This window comes from Gopherus flavomarginatus, chromosome 3 (assembly GCF_025201925.1).
Source record: "Gopherus flavomarginatus isolate rGopFla2 chromosome 3, rGopFla2.mat.asm, whole genome shotgun sequence".
Lineage (NCBI taxonomy): Eukaryota > Metazoa > Chordata > Testudines > Testudinidae > Gopherus > Gopherus flavomarginatus.
Window position 1 is genome coordinate 272,558,420 of NC_066619.1, and position 16,745 is coordinate 272,575,164.

Here is a 16,745-nt window from a genome sequence, read left to right on the forward strand (position 1 = left end):
GGAAATTTCAGGGAAATTGAGTCTGTACTCACTAGGGAATTGGTGGGAGGAAGAAATCAGGGGGAGATCTGTGTGTGTTGGATTTGCTAGCCTGATTTTGCATTTCCTCTGGGTGAAGAGGAAAGTGCTTTTGTTTCCAGGACTGGGAACGGAGAGGGGGAGTCACTCTGTTTGGATTCACAGAGCTTGTGTCTGTGTATCTCTCCAGGAGCACCTGGAGGGGGGGAAGGGAAAAAGGATTATTTCCCTTTGTTGTGAGACTCAAGGGATTTGGGTCTTGGGGTCCCCAGGGAAGGTTTTTCAGGGGGACCAGAGTGCCCCAAAACACTCTAATTTTTTGGGTGGTGGCAGCAAGTACCAGGTCCAAGCTGGTAACTAAGCTTGGAGGTTTTCATGCTAACCCCCATATTTTGGACGCTAAGGTCCAAATCTGGGACTAAGGTTATGATACAGGTAGATCACAGTACCCCACAATACATCACTGTGGCTCACTATTAAAGTGCTCTGTCAAAACCCTCCCTGAGCCATGTAGCTCCACACTGAGCTGGTCTAATATCCCTTCTGCCTGTTCAAACTCAGCAGACTGCTGCTCCACCTCCACTCTGACAGAATCTTTTCCTCGCAGGGATTATTCAGGACACAGCAGGCAGCTATAAACATTGGGATTTTTTTTCACTGAGATCCAATCTTGTGAGTAAACAACGCCAGCATCCCTTCAATCTACCAAAAGTGAATTCAACTGTCATTCCGCACCTGCTGAGCCAGTAGTTGAATCTTTCCTTGGTGCTGTCAGGGTGGCCAGTGAAGCCATGGGAGCGAGGGGTAAGTTGAGTCCCCCAAGATCACTATTGGCATTTCAACATTCCCAATGGTAATCAGCTCGTCAAGAAAGAAAGTCCCTGCTTGTAGCTTTCTGAACAATCCTGTACACTTAGAGATGTGCACATCATGCACCTTCCCTGACCAGCCAACAATGATGTCGGTGAAGCATCCTCAGTGATCCCTTCCTGTTGACATACTCTGTGGCAAGGTGGTCTGGTATGAAATAGGGATATGCATGCTCTCTATCACTCCACTGCAGTTTGGGAAATCTATTGCTGAAAATCCATCCATTATGGCCTGCGCATTGCCAACGGTTACAGTCCTGCACATTTACATGACAGTGGCCTTCACAGTGGATTTTCCAACTTCAAAATTTTTTCCCATTGACTGGTAGCAATGTGGCATTGCAAGTTTCTCCAGTGCAATCACCACTAGTTTCTCCACTGTAGGTGCCGCTCTCATTTTGGTGTCTCTGTATTGGAGGGTTCAAGTGAGCTCAGCACACAGATCCAGGAATGTGGCCTTGTGCATACGAAAGTTCTGCAGCCAGTGCTCATGTAGTGAGGCACCCTGGCTCCCAGCTGCACCTGAGAGGGCTGAGCACCTGATGCCGCCAGAGTGGGCGGAGCCACCGCTGCCAGTTCCCACCCCCTGGAAGTCAAGAGGCGGGACAGGAAGTATAAAAGCCCAGCCCTGGCGCTCACTTGGAGGCCAGCCGCTGAAGAGACCAGACGCGGGTGGCCAAACTCCCGCCCGGCCTGAGCTTCCCCGGGCCCGGTATCCTGAGGAGGACTGGCCGAGCCTGCCCCGTGCCCGGTATCCTGAGGGGGACTGGCCGAGCCTGCCCCGTGCCCGGTATCCTGAGGGGGACTGGCCGAGCCTGCCCCGTGCCCGGTATCCTGAGGGGGAGTTGCCTGAGCTTCCCTGTGTCCAGTATCCTGAGGAATCCATGGTCTGGGACCCACCGGAAGACGCCGGCGAGACACAGGTACCCAGAGAGGGGGAGGTCGGAAGTGGCCTGGGGGTTACCGACCCTGGTTTGGCTCCAGGAGAGCCGGAACTGATGTCAATGTGTTGCGGCCAGGATCCCCACTGACAGCAGCGTGACTTTGCCGCTGCTAGGGCCCAGGGCTGGAACGCAGTGGAGTGGGAGGGCCTGCGTTCCCCCTGCCACCCGTCCAAGGGTGGCAGACTCCCCCTCTCGCTGGCCTGAGGAGGCCTCCTTTATAAACTTACTGTTTGAACTGCTGCTCAGCCCCTGCCTGAGGGTCTGAGCCCTGTGCCTGTTTGTTGCCCCGCCCTGAGCCAGGGCTTGGGCTTTATAGACTTGCTCATGGAACTGCTGCTCAGCCCCTGCCTGAGGAGTTGAGCCCTGAACTGCTTAGTGCCCCGCCCTGACCCACGGCCTAGGCTTAGAGACTATTTGTTGGCCCTACCTCTGCTGAGGGGTGTGAACCCTGACCTATTTTGCCGTCTGTAGTGAGGCGCCCTGGCTCCCAGCTGCACCTGAGAGGGCCGAGCCCCAACGCCGGACGTTTAGAGCTCATCATCCCCTGCTTGCGTTATGATGCGATCCCATTGCTTAGTGCATGTTTCTCTGGCCCAGAAGCTGCACTCCACTATCTGCTGCTGATCCATGAACACCAACAACCTTGAATTGGTTCTCACTATGTCCAAGAATTTGTCATGTTCTCCATTGATTTGGTTCTTTGATGGTTCTGCAAAAACTGGAGGATCATGCATCCTATGTTTGCAACGCTCATGAAAATAGTGCAGCGCTGTGCAGGCTTCCATGTTGCTGTCAGACAGCTGACCTCAAGAAGAGCCACGTGTTCATGGGTTCGTGGGATTTTAAAACAAAGGAACAAAAATTATGGAATATAGATGACATTATGAGAGAGACAGTTACATACTGGGAAGCTGACCCCTTGCTCTCAGTCACACCTATGTGACTCATTTCTGCCCCACCATACATTACCAAAACTTCCCAAAAGACTGTGCACTGGCCGGGGACGGGTTGCACACTGGGATACCTACCTATGGTGCACCACAAGCCCTCCTGGCCAGTATGCGCAGTGCTGACGCAAGGAGCCAAGTGTGCAAGTGATATGCTAACTGAGCAGCTTTATTCAGACTTAACTTGCATTAACCAAAGTTTGTAGTGGAGAGGTGGCCTACCATTTACAGCACATTCATGTTTGTGCAAGAAAATCTAGGTCACCTTTGACAAATCAGATGGTAGCATTATCCCAGACAGAATGCCCACATATCACATGAAGGGCAAACTAAAGGCTGCACCTGTGCGGGATCCTCCTCTGTCAATTACTGTCACCACCAGGTTACATTCCCCCTAAGCAAAGTAGCAGACATTGCAGCCTGTAATGGCATATGGCATGCATAGGAGTGAGGCGAGTTGTGATAAGGGCTGTGCAACCTCTGAAAGGGTTATGTTTCCGTGGATCACATTCATTTTTTCCTATGTGGTGCATTTATTAGCAGCACTTAACACAGCAAACCCTGCATGTTCACTTCATGGCTGGTGTTCTATCCTTTTCCCAGGCTATGCTTAGGTTCATATAAAGCTTGCAGTTCTATGAAAACCGTCACACAGCCCAGGTTGGCTACTTATGCTCTGCTATGCCAATGCTGTCTTTTGGCATGGCACAGTCTAAGTGGCAGCCACAGCCCAACAGCTGGTATGTGACATGCCTTTCACTTCACTCATGCCACAGCCCCTCCATGTAATCTGCAAACACGTGAAAAACAGCATAAGGATTGGACAGAAGGCTCTTTTCAGAGGAGGAATCCATCGGGTGAGGGGCAGGCTAATGCTTTTGGGATGAGTGCTCTCTTGGCTGATATACCAGGGATTGAACTGGAATTCTCCAAAGCTAAAAGCAGAAGCTGCTGCACCTTGAACCAAAGCTCTGTAATTGGGGGCTGTAACAACTCCAAGCCTCTGCAGGTTGGCACAGTGGAAGACCAGTAACACACTCACCAGTGGGATACACTCAGATGATGAGCTGCTCGAAGGCTTAGATCTAATTTATTGGTCCTTACCAAAACATACACTCACACTCCTAATATGTCTCCTAGGGCTGGCATGGCAAACTGGCTTCCTTTTCACAATCATAGAGCTCCCAATTAAAGATGGTCTGCAAAGGAAGACAAATTGGGCTAGAGCTTTTTTTTTTTTTTTTTTTGCTCTGTTATGTGTATAGAAGACCTGAAAAAACTGGTCCATTAAAAATATTTTGGGTGTTTTTCTGCTTGTTTTATATTAAATTGAGGACTTGGTTGGTATAAATCAGCATCATCTGACTGAAATCAATGGCTGAAATCAGTGGCGATACGGATTTACACCTGTGGAAGGTCTGGCCCTCAGATCTAGTCTACCATAGACGACTACGGCAATTGGAGAGCTATTGAAATGACATCACAAAAGAGTGAAAGCTAAGCAACTGGGCAGCAGCAGGAACTTTTAGTCATTCTGTTGAAAAACTCTTTGCTTTTTGTTTGCGTTAACACCCATTTAGCTCCAGTGAACACTTGGTTGTTACATTTCAATATCCCCATCTCTTCAATATGGGATGAGAACACACAATGAATATCTCTGAGACCTCCAACAAGTTCTCCAGCAAAACCAGAAAAGTTTCTGACATTTCTGATATTTCTACAGTCAAAAAAAGGAAAAAAGCTAAACAAAAAAGCCCACTTGCTCGGGCCCTTTCTTCACATCATAAAGTCATAAAAGAGAACACAAACTTAATTTATTTAAAATCATCTGCAGATCACCTTTCAGTACACTGCTACAGGGATTCCAGTACCCAAGTTACAACTTGCAACGTCATTAGATCAGTGGTCTGATCTAGTTTGGCAACCCCATCTTCCATGTGTTAAAAATCAAAAGGTTTTTCACATGCTTGTAGACAATAACAGGATTTATATCATAATATTGTACCAAGCATTTCTACCTCACTTTCCATCTTCAAAATGTTTTCAAATATTAACTAATGAATTCATAGACTCATAGAATATTAGTGTTGGAAGAAACCTCAGGAGGTCATCTAGTCTAATCCCCTGCTCAAAGCAGGACCAACACCAACTAAATCAGGGGTAGGCAACCTATGGCACGCGTGCCAAAGGCAGCACGCAAGCTGATTTTCAGTGGCGCACACACTGCCTGGGTCCTGGACACTGGTCCGGGGGGGCTCTGCAATTTAATTTAATTTTAAATGTAGCTTCTTAAACATTTTTAAAACCTTATTTACTTTACATATAACAATAGTTTACAGAGTTGCAGCCGTGTTAGTCTGTATTCGCAGAAAGAACAGGAGTACTTCTCTCACCTTAGAGACTAACAAATTTATTTGAGCATAAAAATAAGCCCACGAAAGCTTATGCTCAAATAAATTTGTTAGTCTCTAAGGTGACACAAGTACTCCGGTTCTTTTAACAATAGTTCAGTTATATTTTATAGACTTATAGAAAGAGACCTAAAAATGTTAACATGTATTACTGGCACATGAAACCTTAAATTAGAGTGAATAAATGAAGACTTGGCACACCACTTCTGAAAGGTTGCCAACCCCTGAACTAAATCATCCCAGCCAAGGCTTTGTCAAGCTGGGCCTTAAAAACCCCTAAGGATGGAGATTCCACCACCTCCCTAGGTAACCCATTACAGTGATTCATCACTCTTCTAGAGAAATAGTGTTTCCCAATATCCAACCTAGACCTCCCCCACTGCAACTTGAGACCACTGCTTCTTGTTCTGTCATCTGCCACCAGTGAGAACAGCTGAGCTCCATCCTCTTGGAACCCCACTTCAGGTAGCTGAAGGCTGCTATCAAAACCCTGCTCACTCTTCTCTTCCACAGACTAATTCTCTTCCCTGTGAGGCAGAACAGTCATCTAGGACTTCACAGCTGTTATCATGCTGCACATCCTGGCCAACGGGAACTTCACAGTAATAGCAAAGATAGAATTCCAATCCATCTACTCCAACACTACAGGCACCTATCACTTGAAGTAAAGGAGCACCTCCTGTGATGCTGGTAAATCAGATGCCAGCTCCTGCTAAAGCAATAGGTGTCATCTGAGCACTGACAAACTCACAGCTAGAAATCAGATCAGCTCCCTTGTATGTTAATATTGTTTCCAACAGGTGTTAGACTTGTAAGGATGTGTTTGGTGTCTAGACTAGTGTGTATTGGGTGTCTGGGAAGTGGGTGGGCGAAGCCTGCCCACTGCTAAAGGATCCTCCCCCAGCCTAAGGGGAGGAACTACAGGGCCACAGAACCCACTGAGTTCGGGGGACAACTAATAAAAGAACAGGGACAGGAGTGAGGTCAAAGGGTCAGAAGGAGGGAACCTGACGGGGACACCGAGCAGAGAACCCCAGACAGCGCCCACTGCTCCTCTAAGGCGTCAAGGGAGCCAGCGGACGCCGCCCAGAGGAACTCCACCCGGATGCGTGATCGGACCATGGAGCGGAAGCAAGCCCCACAGTCACCGATGTCTCCATCAGCCAACCTCCCCTCCCTGGTCGCGTGGATGGCCTTTTTTGCCAGGGCGAGGAGGAGGTTGACCAGGAGGTCCCAGGACTTCGTGGGGCCACGGATAGGGAGTGCGTACAGAAGGAGGTGGTGTCTAGACTAGTGGTGGGGTGTTTACCCCACAAAAGGCAGAGTCAGTAAATAAGGATAATTAACCTGATAAACTGCACCTGGGGGAGGGCCAGGGATTAAAGAACTGATTGAGGATGGAGTCCAGCTGGAGAGGAGCAGTAGGGACTGGTATAAAGCCAGGAAGCTGGCAACAGAGAAGGGCTATAGGGGAAATAGTCTGCAGTCACTTGTAGGAGAAGGGAGGTGTGTTTAGGCTACAGTAATAGGTAGCCTGCAATTATTACTCCCTGGGAGAAGGGAATTTAGGCTGGTAAACCTAGAAGGCTGGGGGAACCATAAGGTAGAGCTGAGATGTAGGAAGGTGTCCAGGGAAAGAGCAACACAGTTTAGTAGTGAGCAGGGCATTGTCCCTAGAGATAGGGTCCATGGACTAGAACCTGGAGTAAATGGTTGGGCTGACTTCCCCCACACCCCACCAACCCCAGAAGGAGTAACACAGTTAATGCAGTGAAGGGAAGTCTGCCATTTTGTGTAGAGAGACTTGCCTACCCTAGAGGGCTGAGTGTGAAGGAGCACCCTGAGTCTCAGAGAAAAAGAAACAACAGGGAGAGGAACTGACAGAAAGGGGTGTTGGAGCTGCAAAGAACTAATCCCCAGAGCAACCAGGAAGAGAGACCCTAGCTGTGAGTGGACCCTCTGACAACTCTCTCTACAATGCTTGTAAATTGCTGCATGCATTAATCTTACTTGTGATGACTGTATCTCATCCTATAAGGCAGAGGTCCCTAAACTGTGGGGCATGCTGCTCTAGGGGGTACAGAGGAATGTTTGGGGGAGTGTGGTGGGGCTCAGGCCAGCCCTGACTGCAGCTCCTGGGGAGGAGGTTCAAGCAGATTACATTAGAATAAGAGGAGGCTCAACTTAAAAAGTTTGGGGACCACTGCTATAAGGTAATACATAAGTCTTGCTTTACAATTGTAAAAATGCCTGCTCTGAACTTGTGAACCTAAGCAGGAAGAGTGGTTCCCTCACCCATCAAGAAGGGCTATCAAGAGTGAATAGTCCACTGTAGGACAAAAACTCCAGTGATTTGCCCCGTTAACCCATGAAGTTATGAGCAGGAGCCCTCATCTCATTAGTCTGAGCTATGAGGGAAGGGCATATAAAGATGCTCACAAGAAAAAATGGTTCTCTCGCTGTTTGGACTCTTAAGAAGGCTGGAGCTGAGAAACAAAAGTAGGGAGCTCCAGGGTCAACCTGGGTTAGTTCTAAGAATCTCAGTGGAGAGATTAGTACAGGTCTGTCACCTTTTGGAACCATAGATCGTAACTCATTTGTTGCCTGCATTCACCTGTGGATAACTCTAATTTCTTTTTTCTAGTTAATAAATGCTTAGTTAGCAATCTTGGGTGTGAGATCTAAGGTACACATTGTTTGGGGGAAGGATCTCTTGAGATGGGGAGCAACCTGAATATTTACTTTATTTTTGTGTAAGTGACCATTTATCACTAAGTCCCAAATGCCTGAGTAGAAAGATGGACTGAAGTACCCAAGGGGACTCTGATTCCATGGTGAGACTGTTACATTGATTCAGGGGTTCACATTGGTTACTGGATTGGTGAAATCCAATTATAGAACATACTCATCAGCTTGAGGTGCCTGCCCATGCATCTGATGAAGTGGGTATTCACCCACAAAAGCTCATGCTCCAATACGTCTGTTAATCTATAAGGTGCCACAGGACTCTTGCTTTTACAGATCCAGACTAACATGGCTACTCCTCTGACACTTGCCCTGAGATTAGTACTTACGGTCATGAATTACTCTAGACAGCGTGACAGTTCCTTTAAAATTGTTAGCAATATAAGGTATAGGACACACCACTGATCAGCTTGGATTCCATCTAGTAGAGGGCAGTTGTCATGGTATAATTCCCACCCTGAACCTTAGCGTTCAAAAGATGGGGTACCAGCATGAATTTCTCTAAGCTCAATTACCAGCTTAGTACTTGTAGCGCTGCCACCAACCAGGAATTCCAGTGCCTGGTACACTCTGGTCCCCTCAAGACCCAGTCCTTCTGGATCTTAACACAAGGAAACTAAACTCTTTCCCTCACCGTTGCCTCTCCCAGACTTCCCCTCCCTGGGTTACCCTGGAAGATCACTGTGATTCAAACTCCTTGAATCTTAAAACAGAGAGGAAAATTCACCTTCCCCCCCTCCTTCTCTCTCCCTGAGAGAGAACGTAATCCTAACACAGAGAGAAAATTAACCTCTTTCTCCCCACCAATTCCCTGGTGAATCCAGACCCAGTCCCCTGGGGTCTCACCAGAATAAAAAAACAATCGGGTTCTTAAACAAGAAAAGCTTTTAATTAAAGAGGGAAAAACAGTAAAAATTATCTTTGTAAATTTAAGATGGAATATGTTACAGGGTCTTTCAGCTATAGACACCGGGAATACCCTCCCAGCCTAAGTATACAAGTACAAATTAAAATCCTTTCAGCAAAGTACAAATTTGAACTCCTTCCCGCCAAATACATATTTGCAAATAAAGAAAACAAACATAAGCCTAACTCGCCTTATCTACCTAGTACTCACTATTGTGGACATATAAGAGACTGTATCAAAGAGATTGGAGAGAAACCTGGTTGCACATCTGGTCCCTCTGAGCCCCCAGAGTGAACAACCACCAAAAACTAACAGCACACACAAACTTCCCTCCCTCAAGATTTGAAAGTATCCTGTCCCCTGATTGGTCCTCTGGTCAGGTGACAGCCAGGCTCACTGATCTTGTTAACCCTTTACAGGCAAAAGAGATATGAAGTACCTCTGTTTTATTAACTCTTACTTAACTGTTTGACAGCAGTGGTCTACATATTACAGATGGGGAAACAGACACAGGTGATATATGAAATGTTCTTTCTGCCGAAACCTGAGGCATAATTTGCTGTCACTAATCTATTAATAATGGTGCAATTTTGTTCTTGTATTTCTTGAATGTCTCAGTCAAGGGCAAAGCATCAAACACCTCTCCAGGATGCAAAATAAGTTAGGTCCCACAGGATGTTCATTTTTTCACCATCTTCAAGTGAGTGGCAAAACTCCATTTGACTCCAGTGGGAACAGGATCGGGCCCTTAAAGTAATCATAAAGATCTTCCCTACTAAGGACTGTCTCTGTTTTGTGTTTGTACAGCACCTAGAACAAGGGGTCTTGATAACACTAGTAACATTCAGCAGATGAGACACCTGTCAGCTAAACTGTAGCGAGATGTGGTTTTGAAAAATAGATGCAGACAACAGGGATGCTTAGGCTGCCAGAGTTAAAACTCCCAGGAGCCTGGGTATGGCATTCTTTTGCCTACTGTGGATCTCTCTCACTAGAGATCAACTGAGCTGCAGTCCCATTAAGGACTTGATTCCAAGCCTACTGCAGTGAGAAGGAGTGCTAAGAAGAGCATAAAGCAACACTCCCCTTTATCCCTGTAAATAGGGATTCAACCGAAAACCAAGAAATCAAAGGGATGGGCACAGAATATCCCTAACTAGACTAGTGTTAATTCCTGCTTGTGTAATGATCCAAAGGTCACAGGTGCAGTGTGAGACAGAAAACTGCACCTGTGGGTGAACCAGTTAGTGAGAGCAGATTAGATCTTAAGACATGGGGCATGTATTAAAGCTAATTGGTTGCACAAAGGAAGAGAGAGCTGAGCTTGGATTGCTACATTTCCTTGCAATGTTTCTCCACCATCCTATGATTTATGATCAGAATTCAACAGAAGAAATCAATAGTAGGACCCTCCAAATTCAGGTTTGACACCCAACCTGCCATTTGGAGAAAGCAGACTAGACTATGAAAGTCTCTGTTCAGTTAATTGCATTACTGCAGATATCAAACGATGAATATCCTGCCCCAGTAAAACTTCTGCCAAACACAGTGTGTTCTGTGAAATCATGTGTTTGAAGTCTAATAAGTCAAATTACCATCTTTCCTTTAGTTTCCCACTGGTTCTTTGTTCCTGGGAACTGTTGGATCATGTGGTGATAAACAGATTTCTCAGGGGGGCCAAAACAGCCTTGTATGACATGAAATGAAGCCTTGAAGTGATCTCCTATTATTGCTAAGGATATCTGCCCAGTTCATTAGCATATTAAATCATTTAAATATTTAACATGCTTCCCCAGAAAAAGTGCAAACCCAACAACAGTTACCGACAGCTGCAGATGGATCCAGATCATATAACTTGGAGGCTTAAAGGGAAAGACAGCATAATTCTACCTGGGCGGAAAACCAGAAAAACTAGACCTCTGAATGTGTGACCTGCTCCTAGAGGCTTCTGAGGATTACAGAGAGACAGCTAGTATCCCCTTGTCTTTAATTTCATTGGGCAGAGGCAGACCTTGAAAATATCATTTCTAAATTGTGCTGATTGTGCAATATCCCAGCACGCTTCTTGCAAACAAAGAAAGTGACAGGCCTGCAACTGATTAACCACCATGACTTGAGAACATCACTTGTGTCCGCCTCAGTCTGTTTAATGCCGAAACAGGAAAATGACCAACAATTTAGTTGATTCAGTCAGTGTACTAACCTTGACCGTTCCAGAAGGGAAAAATATGACAACAAATCAGCCCCTGTGCTTCCTCCACCTTAACCATAAACCCCCTAGAGTCCCACTAAATGCTGCTTAGTCTCTTCCTGGAGAGATGCAGCAAATTCGGCTGTATGGGGAATTTGCTGCTGCTCTTTTCTCTCTGTCTGCGTCTGGTAAGCATCCCCAGTGCAATCTTACATATTCCCAATGTACAGTAGGGCCAGGAGGACTCACTAGAAAGCATGGAATTGTCCCAAGGATGAGGAGGCTGCAAGATTCTCCCCCCATTAGATTCATAGGTTTGGTTGGGGGGTTTCTGGGCTGGGGGTGCCAACAGGGTAGGAGTATTTGCTATTTCCCTTTTATGACAGGTAATTACAAAATGACACTGCCCGCTTCTCCCCGATCCCTCCGGGCAGCGCCCCCTAGCGATTATCAGCCAGATGTGCCATTTTCCAATAAACAAAGCGGTGCTGCTGAAATCAAGTTGATTTTTTTTTTAATTCTCCTTTGGTGCTTGTTTTTTTCCGCTTCCCAGCCCCGGTGGTTTGATTTGCAAAGCACAGAGCCGTGCAAACCATTCTGCTTATTCAGCAATCTCCAAATAAACGCAGAACGAATGCCTGGCTGGCAAAGGTTTTTCTCCTGCGCTGTACAACAGGATCACATTTTTTTTTCATATTTTTAATTTTCCCAGGGTGTAAAATACGGTTTGATCCATGAAATAACCCTTCCCCATTTCCCCCCCCCTACTCCAGCCAAACGAACCGTTAGTAACAACCTGCTAAATTTAGTTGACTAGTCATGATCTGGTATTAATAGCAGCAACATTCAAGACATGCCCTGCACACAGGGTATCTATCTCTCCGCAAACCTGAAACACACGCAACGCAAGGGGCGGACTGGACTGCGGTGAACAATACAGAAAACAAGCTACTTACACAACTAGCCTGGAGATGATCCATGACACCATGGCGCTGTGTGCAGGGGGCCGCTCTCTTGCCAGGGAGGGGTCTCCCTGTTGCTCCGTCCCTGACTATGTCTGTCTGCGGCTCCCACCGGAATGAGCAGAGCGAGCGGCTCAGCCATTCGGCATTTCAGCGCAGCCTCACTCCGCGCAGCTGCTCACGCCAAAGGGGCTCCAGCGAGCGGCTGCGGAGGGGATTGGGCAGGACACCAGGAGTCATCGGCGGCTCGGCGCACCCACAGCTCTGCAAGCCCCGTCGCTGTTTTCACTTTCTCTCTGGCTCCCGCCTCTCTCAGCACTGGCTGCCTGGGGGCCCCGCTTTGATCTGGAGACGGTCCCATGCGGTCCGCACGTTTCCCTTTAGAGAACCCAGGGTGCTTCATTCTGTTCCCTGGGATTATTTCAAATCACTGCCGACCAGCGCTAGCTTTAACAGTGTAACGAACTGGCTGTGGGGTCACTGCCACCTCTGTTAGCCTGGCTGTGTATCATAGTCCCTTTACTGCTCCCAGCCAAAGGAGATTCAAGTTATTAATGTTTAATTTGTTTTGCTTCCCCTGCTGGACCAGGACCCCACTGGGCTAGGCACTGTATAGACACAGAACAAAAGGACAGTCCTGGCAGGGCCGCCCGGGGGGGGCAAGAGGGGCAATTTGCCCCAGGCCCTGGGCTCTGCAGGGGCCCCCACGAGTTTTTCGGGGCCCCTGGAGCGGGGTCCTTCACTCGCTCCAGGGGGCCCAGAAAACTCTTGAGGGGCCGGGCCCTGGAGCTTCTTCCGCTCCCGGTCTTTGCCGGCGGGGGGGTCCTTCCGCCCTGGAGCGGAAGGACCCCCCACCAGTGAATTACCGCCTAAGCAGGACCTGCCGCTGAAGTGCAACCCAGTCTTCGGCGGTAATTCGGCAGCAGGGGGCCCTTCCGTTCCGGGACCCACTGCCGAAGTGCCCCGAAGACCCGCGGCGGGGGCCCCCTGCCGCCAAACAGGGCCAGCTCTAGACATTTCGCCACGCAGGGGGCGCCCTGCCGCTTGCCGGTCCCGCAGCTCTGGTAGACCTCCCGCAGGCACGCCTGCGGATGCTCCACCGGAGCCGCGGGACCAGCGGACCCTCCGCAGGCACGCCTGCGGGAGGTCCACCGGAGACGCCTGCCGCCGACGGCCCCAGGCCCCCGGAATCCTCTGGGCAGCCCTGAGTCCCGGCCCCAGTCCTCTGAGCAGCTAGAAGGAAAGCAAAGTAGCTTTAATTAATGTAATCCTAGGTGGCCACTTGTGGCTGCTACTTTACCTCTTTGGTCCAGCAGGAGAACACGGTGACACAACACAATGTATCACATTGGCATAGCAAAGTCATGACATTGTCCCACTGTGTCACAATGCAAAATTCCAAAATAATCCCTGACCCTTCAATCGCTTCAGGCTGCTTCTTCAGGATATGGGGATTCAGACCAGGCACCAGTTTTTAAAGGGAGAGTCCCTCATTTTAGATCATTTTTAAAGCAGTTTCTCATTATTATGATGAAGGATTTTTCTGTGCTCATCAATGTGCCTTATAAAATCTACACTGGACTATTCTGAAATTTCCCTCATTTAAACCATCAGAGCTTGACTGGCCCCATAGGATAGACAGGAATCCTTATAAGGGGCTGCATCCCACATTATAGGAGTCTCCATCCCATGCTGCAGCACCGGGAGGTTGATTGACAGATGTACATGCTTTTGAAGCCAGTCATCACAGGAAGCACCATAGCATTAGCCACAAAATCTCATTTACTACTTTCTGCAATGGAGCCTTAGGGTACGTCTACACTACAGGATTATTCCGAATTTAACATAAACCAGTTTTGTAAAACAGATTGTATAAAGTCAAGTGCACGCGGCCACACTAAACACATTAATTCGGTGGTGTGCGTCCATGGTCCAAGGCTAGCATCGATTTTTGGAGCGTTGCACTGTGGGTAGCTATTCCGTAGCTATCTCATAGTTCCTGCAGTCTCCCCCGCCCCTTGGAATTCTGGGTTGAGATCCCAGTGCCTGATGGGGCAAAAATCATTGTTGCAGGTGTTTCTGGGTAAATGTCATCACTCTATCCTTCCTCCCTTGCCGTTTTTCCCTGGATTGCCCTGGCAGATGCCATAGCATGGCAACCATGGAACCTGTTTTGCCTTTTGTCACTGTCACGGTATGTGTACTGGGTGCCCCTGACAGAGGCGGTACTGCAGTGCTACACAGCAGCATTCATTTGTCTTTGCATGATAGCAGTGAAGGCTGGAATTGGTCTACTTCCTGTAGTAGGTCTATTTTTCCACTAGGGGGAACTGTGTCTATGACCACAGATACAGTCTGTAACTGGAAGGATCTATAAACAACACCTGGGGGATATCAGGGCTGAAAATGGGCATTCCAGATTTATTCGCTTTAGATGTACAATGCTGGGCATTGCTATTGCCCATAAAGGAGTTTGGTTTACCATACAAACCAGGGAGAGATCATGGAGATTAGATTGCAGGATTTGTTGCTGCAAACGGGTTTATATAGAAATTGGTCATAACTTCTCAGGACAGGGTTGCTTCCTTAAATGTTTTTAAGGTCAGGTTTGACAAAGCCCTGGCTGGGATGATTTAGTTGGGAATTGGTTCGGCTTTGAGCAGAGGGTTGGACTACATGACCTCCTGAGGTCCCTTCCAACCCTGATATTCTATGATTCTATGAATTCCTTCACTCCAGAGTAGCAATAGTGCTAGATAGCCCACACTATAACCCAGGAATCTATAGTATGGCTGGTTCATCAGTATATGTACCATGGTGCTATCCAAAGAGGAGCAAAGTGGTAGCCGTTTTTTGTATGTTGACAAGACATTCTCAGCACACCATAAAAATGTAAGAACTGCCATACCGGATCAGCCCAATGGTCCATCTAGCCTAGTATCCTGTCTCCAACAGTGGCCAGTACCAGAGCTTCAGGGGGAGTGTACAGAACAAAGCAGTTTGGAATGAGCCACTTTGTCTTCCATTCCCAGCTTCTCACTGTCAGAGGTTCAGGGTCACCCCAAGCCTGTGGTGCATCCCTGACAATCTTGGCTAATAGGCATTGATGGACCTATCCTCCATGACCTTCTCTAGTTCTTTTTTGAACCCAGTTATTCTTTTGGCCATCACAACATCCCATGGCAATGAGTGCCACGGGTTAATTGTGTGTTGTGTGAAAAGGACTTCCTCTTGTTTGTATTGTCTGCTGCCCATTAATTTGAGCAGGTGAGCCCTGCTTTTTGTATTGTGAGAGAAGTATTTACCCTTTCCATCAACTTTTTCCACACTGTTCATGGTTTTATAGACCTCTCTCATACGTCCTCTTAGTCATCTCTTTTCTAAGCTGAATAGACCTTATCTTTTTAGTCTCTGCTCATATGGAAGCTGCTCCATGCCCTGCATCATCTTTGTTGCCAATCTCTAAATCTTTTCCAGTTCCACTATATTCTCTCTGAGATGGAGCAACCAGAACTAGACCAATCATTCAAGGTGTGGACACACCTATTTATTGTGGGGGTTTCGAGTTGCACTTCTACAAGTTTCACTTTTCACAATCACTATTAATTATGTGCTATTATTAATTATATGATACCATCAGTCTGTATAGTGATTTGTAGACATCAACATAAAACAGGGTACTTGCCATGGGGATCTTGCCATCTATTTTAAGCATAACACCATGACACGACAGGAAAAGACAGCAGATGCTAAGGGTATACGTGACAGGGTGCAGTAGCCCAACCTGATTAGAATTAACTAACTCCCATTCAGACCTCACACAAGTGTAGAGTGGGGTAATAAAGCAGGATCGGGGACCAAAAGCCTGATCAGGCTGCCAGAGCAAACCCTGGAAACTATATAAACACTTACCTGGTTAAATACAGGGGGAGCAGGGTATTCAGATACTGTGTTCATTGATAGATACAGTCTGAGCAGTAGCTCTCCCCCACATCTCCCCATTCAATCTTGGTTGATTCTGTATTGGGTAACAGTTGCTTTTTCCTTTTGTTATAACCTGTGCACACGAAAGCTCAAGAATAAAGACTTGGAGAAATGCTTTGCTTGTTGAAAGCCTTTCTTTTGTTGCTGGACTAGCTGACCCAATCCACAAAGGAATAGTGGGGAGACAGAAAAAGGAAGAGGGTTAAAGCTCCAAAGACATTTTGAGGCTTGTTTATATACTCAGGGTTACAGACATTGCAGGCATCATAGGAAGTTAATGTGACATTTTGCACAAACTTGCACAGAATACTATGGTGATGGGTACATTCTAACACTGTAGATAGATTCTGTCACTGTAGTATCTGAGCCTTGTTTCTCAAACAAAATAAGAATATGCAGTAATTTTCCTAAAATAGGGAGTGAAGGCCCTGCACCTTCCATGTCAGCAATGAGGCCCCCACTGAGCTGAAGTTTAACAACTAGGTAACCAGCTTTGGAGGGGAAATTAGTCAGAGTCTTGGAAGACACAGATCTAAATGACTGCACCATGGTTCCAGTGAATCAGATTACCCCCCTTTGGCCCTAGAAGTGGAGTTGCAATTCTTACAGCTGAGCAATTCGTGCAGGGCTCCAGACATCTGAATATTGCTAGCTCTCCAGAACCACTCACAGGGCACTGTGTCAGTGTCAGACCTTGAAGCCAGTCAGGAAACACTAACTGCAGGAAGAGGAGAATTTTCTGTATCTACAAGACATTCCCTCTGGCC

The 16,745-nt window shown here is 47.3% G+C and overlaps 1 protein-coding gene across 6 annotated transcripts in view; it reads right to left on the reverse strand.

Annotated features, from left to right (window-relative positions):
- The window catches only part of REEP1 (receptor accessory protein 1), a 121,710-nt gene extending 109,407 nt beyond the window's left edge, over window positions 1–12,303 (reverse strand). Inside the window, exon 1 of one of the 6 annotated variants that reach the window (XM_050948013.1) lies at window positions 11,989–12,303. In XM_050948013.1, coding sequence (XP_050803970.1) covers window positions 11,989–12,012 — 24 coding nt within the window. In that variant the 5' untranslated portion in view covers window positions 12,013–12,303. The remainder of the gene's footprint in view (window positions 1–11,988) is intronic. The other 5 variants (XM_050948012.1, XM_050948016.1, XM_050948017.1 and 2 more) reach the window with 5 other exon arrangements.
- Window positions 12,304–16,745: the final 4,442 nt, after the last annotated feature.